General features: G+C 37.8%; 1 protein-coding gene across 3 annotated transcripts; it reads right to left on the bottom strand.

The window, feature by feature from the left end:
* Positions 1-49: 49 nt before the first annotated feature.
* Positions 50-14,526, bottom strand: LOC121527178 (acyl-coenzyme A thioesterase 9, mitochondrial-like). 3 transcript variants are annotated; one of them, XM_041813979.1, is made up of 16 exons: positions 14,354-14,526; positions 11,355-11,449; positions 9,700-9,726; positions 9,008-9,053; positions 8,682-8,852; positions 8,567-8,604; positions 8,403-8,486; positions 8,124-8,227; positions 6,968-7,041; positions 6,737-6,804; positions 6,517-6,628; positions 5,189-5,279; positions 4,798-4,883; positions 3,583-3,670; positions 3,007-3,157; positions 50-658 (listed from the first exon to the last, which is right to left on the bottom strand). In XM_041813979.1, the coding sequence occupies exons 1-16, from the start codon at positions 14,365-14,367 to the stop codon at positions 603-605; spliced, it is 1,305 nt and encodes a 434-aa protein (XP_041669913.1). In that variant the 5' UTR covers positions 14,368-14,526; the 3' UTR covers positions 50-602. The 3 variants fall into 3 exon arrangements, with proteins under 3 accessions (XP_041669913.1, XP_041669914.1, XP_041669915.1); XM_041813980.1 differs by lacking the exon at positions 9,700-9,726; XM_041813981.1 differs by lacking the exons at positions 9,700-9,726; positions 11,355-11,449; positions 14,354-14,526 and adding an exon at positions 9,424-9,608.
* Positions 14,527-14,878: the final 352 nt, after the last annotated feature.

Here is a 14,878-nt window from a genome sequence, read left to right as displayed (position 1 = left end):
AAAAAATCTCTTGTTCCTAAAAGAAAAGGATACGAGAATAACTCTTCAGTCAAGATAAATAAGAATTATTTTATTACATAGGAGTAAATACACAGCATTAGGAAATCCTTCTCCCTTTCAAAGCAGTCTGACACATTCAGAATAAAGTTCCTCACTCAAAAAAGTCAAAGAATTTTGTGCGTATAAGCGACGGTGGAATATAAAAATGTAACATTTCTGTAAAGCCATGCAATCTTTGAAAAGGAATAAAGACTATGAGGTAAAGTAAGGCGAGGCGTTTTCGTCTATTCTTCAGTAAGACATGCAGCTGTAAACGCCGACAGTAACTCTAAATACAACAGAAAAATAAAGAGCAGATATGTTATAAAAGAATAAAAAAAAGCTGTTGTTCTGTAGTCATTGTCCCTACAACCGTATGTAAACCCTCAGAATAAAGTAACAGACCAAACAATATTAAACATGTGAGCTGTGTAAAGTAGATGAGGTGTGATATAAAAACATCTGTACTAACTGCAGTCATTCTGTGTGAATAATCTCTCTCACTCATTCACTCAGCTGGGTCAGACACTGTAAGGCTTTGTTGGGCTGCAGACGAGCTGCTCTCAGGACTCCACGGTCTGATTAAAGTGTCTCTTCCCGTCCAGATACAGCATCGACTCTGTCAGAAAAAACACAAACAACAGCTTCAGAGATGAAGAACCGCATAAATATCTTACCTTTGCTTAACTGTAGAGAGCTCAACAGTGACTGCACTCTTTATTAGTGGTTCTGATTCCATTCAAATCCTCCACTGACATTTCATAAAATCTTTATATCAGCATTTTTTAATCCAAGAACCACGACAGCAAGCTAGATGAATACTCATGACAGTAAAACATCTTATTCTGCACAAAAACAGCATTGGAAGATTTATAAAAATTATAGGATCTCAAAAATATACCTGTGTTACGGCCTCTTAAAAATTATTAATTTAAACCGGGAAAAAAATAAGGCTCGTATCAAAAGAGACCATAACACATATAAAAGGACACAGACAAATGGTTTGAGTTCCAAAATAATCCAAGCTTTTATTTTTTTAACAAACAGGTCAATTAGTTAATTAAACATTAATCAAATCAATGAAATAAAAAGGGCTGCAGCCGCCGGCCAAAAAGAACAAAAGAGGGGTGGTGGACGTGGCTAACCACGCAATGGGCCATTGGACCAGCCACCACCCCTAACTAAAACTGCCTAACCAAAAGAACTAACTATTTAATCAAGAAAAAGAACACAACGAGAACACAGGACTACCGACGACTACAGCCAAACTAAAACAACAAAACCCAGCAATCTAAACATGCCTGGGGAGGGAGGAAAAGGAGAACGGGGAACAAAACGCTTGGTTAAACCGAACGAATTAATACTAAACGAAAAAAAGAGTTACTTAAATACCAAGAAAACAAACCTCCTCGCGCACTTCTCCATGAGAGTGTCACGGGTGCCTGGCCCAGCTCTGCTCTCTCTGCTCTCCATGCTCCTCTCCCCTGCCGCTCTAATACTCCCCCTCCTCCACCCTGAGTGCTAACAGCACACAGGTGTGCTGCAGCCCACAGGTAGGGGGAGGAGGGAGATCAGAGAAAGCAGGGAGAGAGGAAACATGCAGAGCCAGGCACACGTAACAACCTGCAAAAACACAAGTCGGAGGGGGGCTAGGTCTACCAGTGTTCAAGTATTACTATTGGGCTGCTAACCTCAGAGCTCTGATGTTCTGGCAGCAGGGGACCCCAGGTGCCTTGACTCCAGGGACCTCTTATTGGGTTAGTATGGAGGCCAATTTAGAGGCTGGTTCCTCTCTACCAACTATGCTATTTTCAAAACCACAGAAACCAGAAATTTCCAAGAATTTTAGTTTTAATGTTTAACATTTTGTCAGAATCTTACATCAGGTCAAGAAGCTTTATGAATCTACCAGGGACCTCTGTACAACCATCAGTTTGTTGACACAGATTTTTAAGATCTGACTCCATAAAGACTTTTTCTGCTATCTGGGATCCATTTCTTTCACTTCGACAAGACCAGTGTGGGATGAACATTGCATGCATGCAAAAATATTTTATTTCTACATTTATATTTTCATTTGTACACAACTCTCTGCCTCGAAACTCAATGCACAGCATATGGAGTCACAGTGTACGATTGTAGCTCTGCACATCGTTTTCCTTTTTTTTTTCTAATATGTCCGAGCCACGTTGTTTGTCTTTTATCACTTTTGTTCGGTTTTCTTGTAAAAGTTGAAAAATTATAAATAAAACATATAAACAATACAGCACTGGAAAATGGAGAAAAGTCATACGTACATGAATATGCACAATCTCTCTCTTAAGGCTGATGGAACCACAAGTACCACAATCCTCTGAAATTGTCTTAATCTATTGCTCATGTTAGATTTTCAAACGTTAAAAACATACACCAACGTTCCTTCTGCATTTATCTTATTCTAGGTTTAATGTTGATAATAAAAACATTGTAATACAGTGAAGTTTGTCCATGGTAAATGCGAGCTCCACCAATCAAAGACATCAAGGACTGTGGGTAATGTAGTTCTTTAACTCAAGATTGCAAATTAACCTTTTTTTTTTTTTTTTTTTTAAATGTGGTTGGTATCCTATAAAGTTGTGTCCTCTACAGGAGCATAAACAATGGTTTCCATGTCATAGCATGTCTTAACTGCAAAAAATGCAACTTAGCATCAACAACAACATCAGCTTGATCAATCTGATTTTTTTTTTTAGCGTCCTGGCAGTCAAGGAGAGACACAGTGTGATGTGGTATGATGTGGTGGCCCTTCACATTGAAAGGAGTTACCTCTAACTGTATTTGTAATTTATTTGACGATAAATTCTCCCATGTTTTCAGCTAATCAACACTATCTACCTCTCTTTGATTAGCTGTTAAGTCCATCACCACTAAGCTGAAACATTTCTGTTTTTCTGAGTGAAAACAGGCGACGTTCAGAGGCAGACTTACCTCCATATGTCATTGGAATGATGCTTGGGACATCCCGGTCAGAGACAAAGGTGAAGTGGAAGACGTTGGTGGTGTTGTGTTGGCGGGTCAGGGGGTCAAACACCTCGCTATGAACTCGAACCTGAATGTACTTTCCCTGTGTGTAACACACCTGAAACAGAGACACACAAAATAATGTAAGCTGCTGATGAAACTGTTGGAATATAAAAAAAGATATCAAGGACCAAAAATAGAAAAAAACAAACACATGGAAACCACAGTTTGTCAAACAAAACAAATCTACAAGCAGTGGGGAAAATGTGAGTGGATAGGCTTAATTTTTATCATTTAGAATCTAAATATTTTCTGTTTGACCTTTGACACATACTTTATCTGGCCTGGTTATGCTGCTTCTAAACAACTTTTAATTTATAACATCATTCATACAGAAGAAAACCCATCCCAGACATTTATCATCAACAGTTATGATTTACATAAGCAATAACACTGTGAAAGCTAGTTTTTTTTCTTTTTAACACAAAGGCCAGGAGTCACTGGAGTTTGTTCTATCGAAACGTCCAGAAATACGCCTCCGACCTGTGATGAGAGCAGCAGCAGGGAGCCGATCTCCACAGGTTTCTGGAAGAGGATATCATCAACCGCCACCAGACTGGGCCGACACCCTCTGCAGCACACCAGGAAGAGAAAGACAAACAATTAGACAACAAAACAAAGTTATTTTTCTCCAGATTTCCTTAACCTCCCCGACCCTGCATGTACACATGAGGACATTACATGTTGGCTTTCCTACAACACAGTAAAAATTTCTGCTATTAAAGTTTTTTTAGATAAGAGCCCAGAATGCCCATTGATGTTAAAAGTAATTTGCTTAAAATGTTTGAGTTTGGTAGAAACATTTCAGGACTTGTCATGGAAATTTGGTGGAATTTGTTTGGATATTTTGGGGTACCCACTTGAAAATTTACAAGTATTTCAACTGAGATTTTGGGGATATGTTTGCTTCTTTCAGAGAATTTCATAAGAAGCTTTGAGGGAAATTTCCTTGAAAATTTTTGGGCATCTTCATGGAAATTTGTTTTGAAATTTTCAGGCATTTTCATGTAAATTTGACACCCACAAATGTAATTCTTGAGGATTTGGTTTGAATTTTGGAGGTTGAATTTGTTTTGAGATTTTCAGGTATTTTCATTGGAGTTTGGCAAGTTTATGAATTTTTGGGGATTTGATTGGGAATTCGGAGGGGGGTTCTTTGCAATTTTCAGGCATTATCATGGAATTTCAGGGAATGTACATCTATTTTTATGGGGAATTTGCTTTGAACTCTCAGAAATTTAAATGGAATTTAGGGGAGAAACTTTTTTTTTTTTAATGTTGAGGCGTTATGGTTAAGTTTCACTGAAATATTTGGGTAATATGTAATGAAATATTATACTATTATACTATACTTTATATGGAATACATGTTTACGAACTTTACATAATTTCTTAGACATTTTAGGGAATATGTGTGTATTTTAGGGAGGAAAATTTCCTAGAAGCTTTGAACTTTTAGTGGAAATTTTGTTCATGCTTGGCCTTAAAAGTTCTTTTACTCCATAATAAAAATTAAGAAGAAAAATGACTCCTCCATCCCTCTCTCAATGATCAAAACAATTTCTGACAGACGAAAACAGCCCAACTGGCCATCACACAGCTAAAACCTTTGCTCTAAAACTGATTCAGTGCTGTATTTTCCACAGAAACGTATCCAGTCCTACTTAAGCTCAGGTCTTAGGAGGTTAAAAGCTCTCACCCGTAAGAGCAGGCGTTGGCCCAGCCCAACTCGTAGGCCTTCCTCATCAGGAAACCTCCAAATATCCTGTTGAAGATGTTCCTCTCCTGGTTGACAAACAGAACAAAAAAATGTTTATAGCTATAGATATAATAACCTGTTGAATCCAGTGAATAAATCTAGGACATGGACTGGATGATTGGACAAAAACTGGGACGATGGTTTGGAGAAGTGTTAGGAACAGCAGCCCTTCGTCTTGTTTAGAAATCTAATATCCGGCTGCACATGGTGAATTATGCTAACAGACATTAATCTGGTGTTTCGAATGATATTCCAAGCACCGTTGGGGTTAAAATAATGTCATTTAGAGAAAAATATTAGAGTTTTGAAAAGGCATTAAGCCTCTAACAACCTGAGGGTGGCAGATCTCTAGTCCTTTCAGTTTGGCATCTTCCATCCACACCGAGTTTGGAGGAAGAACTCTGCTGCGGAAACTGACTGTCCTGAACGACAGGAAGAAGAAGATACAAATAAACACAAACACAGTCACACTTTAAATAAGTTTTATCTTATTGAACACAAAAATAGAGGTTTTTGTTCTTGTGAGTAAGCAAACATCCTCGTTATTGGGGGTATAAGGGTTAAATAAAGATGGGAATCATTCTGTCAGATGATAAAACCAATGTTTTTCAGACTTATTCAAATTTTTCAGATTACTAAAGAACTGATGCCGCTTCATGGTGCTCCTTCATTTTTAAATTCTATTTCAAACAAGTAAAAAAGTTCCTATAAAGATAAGAAATGTAAAATTAATGAAGAGTGGAAAACATAGAGCAAATAAGTTGCTAAAACACCTCCAAAAAGAAGTGGACACAACTCAGAAATCAATCAAAGTAAACAATAATGAAATTTATTATTCCTTTTACCCCATTTTTATTCATATAAGGAACTCTTACAATTCACCAGAAACTCCTTTTGTTTACTCAAAACAAGCTTTCACAAAATATAGCAACATCAGCTGAAGATCATGTATAAAAGGGCAAATATAAATATATAAATACAAAGAAAATAAATAACAGTTATATCCCTTTTTAGGTTCAATCTTTAAAGCTTAAACTGAACCAGGTCTCCTAATTTAGACTTTTTATCTGGTGCCAAATCCGAACTCTGACATTATTTTGGGGACAAAGAGCCTCTAGGGTTATGTTATAAAAGTAAAATAACTTAATTTAAAGCCTTATAGAGGAGAAGATCTATGTTTTAACTGGCTATTTTTTCTTGTTGCATTTATATTTCATGTTTTGCTCCTATCTTTGACAAATTTAGATAAATGAAGAAGATAGAAGCCACCATGGCAAAAAAAGTTGCAGTTATAACTGTAAAGATGTCGGTTTCTCTGGCACTGAAAACTGTATTTGTATTTGAGGAAATGTAAGAACTCATCTAGAAAATATATAACACAGGAGCCATCATGTTTTAATTAATGTGAGCATTTCTGTGTGAATATTCTAAAAATTATACCTTCAACAGCAAAAACATCAATGCTCTATAGAACAAAAGTAACAAAGAGCATCAAGCCTGTGCCACCTGCCTGCATGTGCTGCCATATTTCTATAAACCTGAAGCTCAGCAAGCTTTTACTGAGGATTTATTATTAAGAAACTGAACACATTTAGAGAATGATTTCCACCCCAAGACTCACATGATGCAGATTTATCTTTCACAGTGTTTTGGACTCACTTTGTGTCCAGGGTGTTGAGGAACAAACTGTGTACAATCTTCCTCTCCTCATCTGTAGGAGCCACTTTCAGCAACGACGCCGTGCTCAGTTCCTGACGGCGAGATTTGTTGGCTTAAAAGCACAAACACAAACAGAAGATGCACTGATAAGAGGGGAAAAGGGTCTCATAAACTGGTAGAATAATGTTATCTTCTATAAGGTTATGTTGATATCTTGTACCTTCTCCTTCCTGGAAAATCTTCTCCTCCTCTGAACCCTCGGGTTTCAGTGGATTCACAAAAGCTGCTCTGAAAGACAGACAAAGACATGAGGATGGAAACAAGTTAAATAAAAATGAGAACATCAGCATCAGTTAAAGAAGAGTCTGACTAAAGAGGAATGAGAAAATAAGCATCAGTTATATTCCTTTAAAACAGTCAGATCAAAGTTGATGCTCTTTCTTTGTCCTACCTCTTATTTTCTGGATCCCGCGCCACCATGACGAACGTAGCATCCAACACTGGAGAGTAAGCTCCATCATAGTACTGCAAAAAGAGGCACATTATCACCCTTACTATCATAATAATAATAATAATGCATTTTATTTATAGGCGCCTTTCAAAACACTCAAGGTCACCTTACAAGAAAAGGTTAAAAACAAGAAAAAAAACAAATTAGTTATTATCTGTTTAATTCTGATCATATCTGTTGTGAAGCAGAGATTTTTTTCTCTTTTCTTCTTAAGTGTTTTTGCACTAAATGTAAAAACAATCACATTTGTAGTCAAACAATGTGTGTGTATTGTTGCTGTGCACATGCACATGTGTGTAGACAATTGATTGGTTCTGTATTTCATTGTCATTATTTACCTGCCCAGGGACTACAGATGCAATTAGCTAGCAAGCTAAATCTGGTACAAAGCATCTTTTCTCTTTTTTGAGACTAATGTAATTTTGTACATTTTCCCTGTCACAAATAAACTTAATAAACTAAACTAAACGAATTTAGTTGGTCAGCAGCTCTTACAGTCAGGTCAGATATGGGAGCATACATGGGTTCGGCATGTTGCCACTTCTAATTGGTCCTATACCGCTCTGGCCCTCCTCCATGCCCATGCCCCATCTCTCCAGGTATCCTCCCAGCTGGATCAGGCCCAGGAAAGCGACACCAGGTAAGTGTAAAAGCCCAGCTGTCATTTCCACATCAAGCAGCTGACCACTTCCATCTTCGCTCTATTAAAACATGGTCTTGCCAAACAATTCCCAAAGATGCACTTAAAAGAAGTTGCCACAAAAGAGTCCAGTCGGCACCTCTGGCCATCAGTCAATGCCTGCAGGAGAAAAGTAAAACTGGAACGACCAAGGATTGAAAGACTCTGACTTCTGTCTGCATGCTCAGATACCAGGAACAACACTGTCTTGCTCAGTGAACCCGTGCATGAGTCCAAGTTTGCAGTTGAGCTTGCAGTTAGCAGATGATGGATTATGTAGCTGAGGTAGGTGGACTCTCTCCCCAGTATCTTCCTTATATTTTAATAATACTAAGTATCTTCTTAAAACGTTACACTTAAAGATTTTCCTATTTTCATGTGTTTGTGAGTGGGAAAAAGATTACAGTAAGCATTTACCTGTGACATGTGCATTTTGGCTTCAATCGAGGTCCTTCCCACCCACGTCACATGACCGGTGAACTTGATGTCACAGTCAGGATAGATGACGTGCTGCCTCATGTCTGCAAGAGATACAAGGTCAGAAATATCTAAAGTGTGGATTGAATGTGGAATTTCATTTATCAACTTGCTCTTCATAGCTCTTTACTTTATCAGTGCACTCCCATAACTCCATTCATGTATATTCAAACAACCAAATCAAGCTGTAACTGAAGCCTGAACATAAAGGAGTCTTACCGATTTTATCCACGAGGGCAGTGACGATGGACAAAGGAGACCTCTTCAGGGTGGGATTATAAGTGTGAGAGTACGAGATGAGGACTGGGGAGAGGCAAAACAAACTTTTACAACTGTTTCAGTTTTAAATCTCTGATTAGTTTGAATAAAATTATCAGTGTTACCAGCTAAACTGTCCAAGTCCTCCAGGATCCGACCAAACCTGGACAAAGGCAGGAGTTAGACAATAAGGTGAGTCTGAGTTTGTTAATCTTCATATTGGTGTGTTTGTTTCTGTACCTGACAGTGTTGTGGAAGGTCAGATATTTCTCTCTGAGCTGTGGTTCAGAGCCGAGCGGCAGGTGAACCTCCAGGCAGCTGTCCTTCATCCCTTTAGCTGGGAGGTCGTTTTGAGACTTTGCCAACATGGACGACAGCGACACGCGCTCTGCCATTGCCTGCTGATGGTCACTGTGAAAAGTAAACATATCATGGAAAACTCTTGCAGAGAGAGGCATAAATTATCTTCATAGTTTTTATTTTTCTCTTTTCGGAGTAGTATGTTGATCATGAATTTTATGAAATTATAAATAATTACATAAAATATATATACAAACTGTCATTACCTCCAGTTGGTGGATGCTCCCACAATTTCTCTTAGTCTGTTTCGCACTGAAAAATACAAAAAGAAACAATCAGATCTCCTCTAAAAGAACCAGAGAGCTTCTACTTTCATGTTTCAAACCGCCTCTGTCAGAGCTTTAGATTTAGCTGGAAACTTCAGGTGAAAGGGGCATAACTATATCATTAATATTAAGTCACGGAAATGCCATATTTAACTTTACAGAGAGTAAAGTCTTGTCTGATGATGAATTGAGCAGTAAAATGCCTCAATTCTTTCCTGAAGGCTCCAGCATAGTAAGGCCAGAGACAGTATGAGACAAGAGAGAGAAAAGAAGCAGTGGAAGGAGACAGAATGTCGTAGAAACCAGCCATAACTGAACACTGAAGCTCAGAGGGAAGAAGAAGATCATCAGACTACCTACGGATGCTGCAGGGAAGGTTAAGCTCTACTGAGGAGTGGGAAGAGAAATCCAGCCCAGGTGAGCTTAAAATCCAGACCTACTGACAGCCAGACTCAGGAGCAACATAAAAGCTGCTGCACAAGAAACAGGAAGTGCTTCAGAGAAAAATAAACATTCATTCAGACAAGTCAGTGCACAAACATGCTGGAAGAATAAACGAGCAATCACAGGAAATTAGAGCAGAATTACTACAGCTTTTTGGAGGGTTAGGATTTGTCTTGGTACCAACACACCGTTTGACACATGTAACAGTGGATCTCCTGTGGAGAAATGAAAAATGATCAAAACATCAGTGGATCTGTAAACGGGAAGACCAATCAATTCGGATTTGATCAAACAAATGTCAGTATGTTGCATCATAAAACATAATTTTCCACAAGCTATTAAATTAGAAAAACACATAAGATAATTATCAGTGTAGATTAAATCACATGTTTATGATCTATAAAAGTTACCAAATCACATGGAAGATGCTGGGCATGCAAGTTTGAGGGCATTTGGCTTCATGATAAAAAATGAAGGGATGGCTTGGCAGATTTAAAAAAAGATATATTAGGGCTGTCAAGATTCAATGCAATACTAGTGATTAATTAAGGTTCATACTTGGTTCATTCCTGTTTTCAAACTCATGCTTTGTTGTCCCTTTTCAGGACACTTCAGCATCTCACTCCAGCCACAGTGATGTAAAATAAGTCCACCACTGCTCCTTTATGTCTCATTTCACTTTAAAGACACACAGACAGCTCAGCGGACAAGTCAGAAATCATCTGAATCTTCTCTTTTCAAACATTTACTTTTTACTGTTCCCTTATTTCTTATGGTTAAAATCTTCAATCTACCAAAAGAATTTTATTTTCCTTCAAAATAAAAGCAGGTCTGTGTCCAAACAGGAAGTCAGTTACCCTTGGTTTGAGATGGTAGAAAAATCAAAGTAAAACAGAAACAGCTTTAAAATGCACAAGAATGAAGTTAAAAAGTGCATCACAAAGTGTAATTATTCAAGATGAACTAAAGAAATTGAGATAACATGTAGAGCCAAAATCAGCTGCAAATATCAGCCCACAGATATTCTGAGATTAATCTTAGTTAAAACATTTGGAAAAAAAAATGATATCGGTCAATATTGGCTGTAAATATCAGCCTATATTGGATGAAAATATCAGTTCATATCTTCTGTAAATACTGTCCTATATTGGTTGTAAATCAGCCTATATCAGCTGTAAATATCAGGCCATATCTGCTTTAAACATCAGCTTGTTTCTGCCATAAATATTGGCCTCTAGTGGCTTTAAATGTTGGCCCATATCTGCTGTTTATATTGGCCTATATCGGCCATAAATGTTGGGCTATATCTGTTGTAAATATCAGCCTAAATTGGCCTATATTGTCTGTAAATATCATTCTATATCAACTGTAAATATCAGCCTATATTAGCTTATATTGGCTGCAAATATCAGCCTATATCAGCTGTAAATGTTGGCCAATATCTTTTGTAAGTATCAGCCTAAAATGTCCTATATTGGCTGTAAATACCAGCTTATATCGTCTGTGAAAAACAGCCTTTATGAACTGTAAATACAGCCTACATTGGCTGTAAATATCATACTATATTGCCCTATAATGGCTGTTAATATTGGTCTGTATTGGCTGAATTTATCAGCCTATATCAGCTGTAAATATGAGCCTATGTCAGCTGTATAACAACCTTTATTGGCTGCAATTATCAGCCCATAATGGCTGTAAATATTTGCTAAAAAAATGTGAGATTAATCTTAGTTTTAAAAAAATGTGATTATTTTGACAGCCTCTAATGAAAAGTATCGAAGTATCAAACATTTGACAATATTACACTGACAGTTGTTTGGATGAACATCATTTATGGTCTCACCTTCAGCCATGTCTGGTGCCCTGCCCTTGTTGGACACGCCCCCTGCGCAAAGTGACCTGGTTGTCAAGGACGCAGCCGACCGCAGCAGAAGGAACCTGAAGTCGACACAAGGACATGCAAATATAAACAAACCCTGAGACAACCTTAAAGGCCTAGGAATAGTTACATCTCAGTTTCCCTCCTCTTCTATTTAAAACCACCCGGACATCTGTGTTAAACCCTGTCTGCTCACACTGAACAGCTGAGCTCACTTTCGCTGTCTGCTGCCTCATTTAAAACTAGTGATGATACCAGATACTTTGGATAAGTCAGCAGCTCGGTTCATAAGTCATCTGCTCTTATTTCTTTCAAACAGAAGAATAATAAACTACAGAAAAATACAGACTTGTTCAATAAATCTACTCCAATCAACAATTTAACTTCTTTTTTTTTTTAGATTTTATTTTTGGCCTTTTTGCCTTTATTTGATAGGACAGTGGATAGAGTTGGAAACAGGGGAGAGAGCGGGGAGAGACATGCAGGAAATAGTGCCACGGGCCGGATCGCCTGCGTATATGGCATGCGCCTTAACCACTCGACTACCAGCGCGCCAACAATTTAACTTCTAATGTAGAGGATTTTTACAAGAAAATAATAAACCTGTAAGGTGTTTTTATGCAAAGAGATAAAATAATCCATTTTTGGTTTTACCAATTGATATCTGACTTTATGTCAAGTGCAGGGTTGACAAAGCATCGTATTTTTCTGATTTTGATATGATTCCAGCAGTGGCGTGCAGACCTTTTTCAAGGTCAGTGGCGAAAAGATAAAAAAGGGCACATAGTTCTAGCCACTGAAGAGGGCACTAAGTTTGGCGTGTTTTCGAGGGCACTTTAGACATGTTTATATGTTATACAAATGGCACATTATATAGCCTTAAAACAGACTAACTAGACAGACTACTCAAGTTAGTTGGTAGTTAGGATCAGCATCCACCAGAACTGTGTAGATTCAATGTTGGACTGTGAACAACACAGAGAAATAAATAAATAAATCCCTAGGTGGTCTGGGGGTCTTCCCCCAGAACATTTTCAATTAAGTAGATGCCATTTCCTGTATTCTAATGCATTTTAACACCATATTAGCACCAGATAATTCAAACTGGTTCTGTGAGATATTGTTCTGGCTCAATATAGATCAAAAAAGGGCTCAACATAAAAGTCATTGCAACAGTAGTATTTTGCCAACCAGGAGGGCAGTTTAGCACGCGTTTTTAACACCCAAGAGGGCAGTTTAGTGTGTTTTGCCAATAAGGAGGGTACTTAAACATGACTTTTTGCCACCGAAGTGGGCAGTGTATCATGTTTTAACCAGCCAAGGGGGCAGTTTAGTGTGTTTTTTCCAGCCAGGAGGGCAGTTACATTTGTTTTGTCAACCAGGACGGCACTTTAGCACGCGTTTTGGCTCCCAAGAGGGCACTTTAGCATGTGTTTTGGCTCCCAAGAGGGCACTTTAGCGCACGTTTTTCAACAATTGGGCCACAAGGGGGGGTGACCCCCCCCCCATGCACACCACTGGATTCCAGTAAAACTCAGACAGTCTGTTTCAATCACAGCAACAATAATATTAGTAATAGGGAATCAAAGTTGAATAATTTCTTGTTTCTGGTTAACAGAAGTTGCAGAGAAACTCTTTGAAAACATATTTGTGCAATGTAAAAGCAAAAGTGTTTGCCTGCAATTTTATTGCATTTGTTTCCCTTAAAAGCACCTAAAAAATGGATGACGCAATATTAAAGTATGATATCGATATTATCAGATACAAGCTTTAAAATTTATTTTCAGTATTAGCAGATACATAAATTTAGACCAGTATTTACAAACGATATATCTTCCTATATCTACCTTAAATATAAACCTATATTATCTGTAAATATTGGCCCAAAAAAGCTTGTAAAACAGTCTGTACAGTTGTAAACATTGGCCAATATCATATCAACCTATATTGGCTGTAAATATCGGCCTATTTCAGCTTTAAATATCTGCATATATTGACTGTATATATCTGCCAATATATACTGTAAATATTGGCTTATATCAGCTGCTAATAGTATAATTATTACCAGTTATATCATTTATCCATTGTAAATATCAGCCTATATAAGCTGTAAACATCAACCTATATTGGCAGTTATTATGGGCCTATATCAGCTTTAAATATTGGCCAATAAAGCTGTAAACACTTAAATATCAGCCTTAAATATCAGTCTATACTACTGTGCAATTAAGACAGTGTGTTTGTTTTTTCTGATCCTGAAATAAATCTGGAACTTGGACCTCTATTTTATTTACACAAGTTTGGATATCGACTAGTTTTTACTAGTAATAGATAGATAGATACACAGATAGATAGATAGATAGATAGATAGATAGATAGATAGATACTTTATTTATCTCCTCGGGGGAATTCGGGATGTGTCAGTGTTGAAAACTGTGGGACTGTGACAAGCCTAACATACTGCCTTATGTGTTTGCTTGTAATAGGCTACAAGTATCAGACATCAGTTTATGGATTTTATTACACATTAAAGACCTAAAACTACAAGCTGTTGATCTTAAAGCTCAATGGGTCCGCTTGGCTTTTTTTTTAAACTATGTAATGTTGTAAAAATTAGTGTAAAAGTTCACGTACCGAAATTCAACTGTTTTTTTTTCCTGCTACTCCCAATGTCTGAATAAACTTTGTGGCATTCATGACACACCCTTTACAAAGACACCAATCCCCACCCCGTTTGAGCCCCATTGAGACTCACAGGTGGAGGTGATTTCTTCATATATGTGACTGCAGGAAATCTCCAAGGCATTACACCCAGATAAATATGGTTAACAAGCATGCAAGGTGGTCCCTGCATCAATTCTCAGCTTTCTCAGTCATCGTTGTTGCCTTAATTAGCATGTCAAACGTCAAAGGCTGAGAATAGCCTTAAATGACCTTTCAGCCGTGTTTTTCATCGCACTAACCTCGGTGAGAGCATGATGGTGTCCGATAAGTCCTATTGAAAAGTTTAAGTGATCCAAACAAAGTCTGAAAGATGGGTAAAAATGACTAGAAGTACAGTTTTTTTCCTTAGCGTAGTGCCAGGGCACCAGACAGTCAAGACCACAGAGCGACTTCCGTGTTGGTTCTGGCCTCGCCCGCTGCGGAATGACGTCAGACGCACGTTCCATAGCTCTTCTTCACTGAGGCCTTTGGGCAGGTCACTTCGGTCGTCCTGCTGCTTTTTGAGTGACAGACGAAATAAAAGGGAATAAGATAAAGATACATAAAGACACGCAGAAGAGTCAAAGGGATTCTACTGCTCTCTTTTATTTTTAAGTAATTAATTTACCTTTAACGATTCGTTCACATCTGTTTTATTTACCCATATACTCCATTTACGCATGAATTCTTCATATTTTTTTTCAAATGTTATCTTCCAAGAATTCACAGGTAACAGCCCCATTTCCAAAAAGTTGGGTGCTGTGTAAAATGTAAATAAACAGAAT

Source organism: Cheilinus undulatus, linkage group 19 (genome assembly GCF_018320785.1).
Source record: "Cheilinus undulatus linkage group 19, ASM1832078v1, whole genome shotgun sequence".
Classification (NCBI taxonomy): domain Eukaryota; kingdom Metazoa; phylum Chordata; class Actinopteri; order Labriformes; family Labridae; genus Cheilinus; species Cheilinus undulatus.
This window is presented reverse-complemented; position numbering and strand designations above follow the sequence as displayed.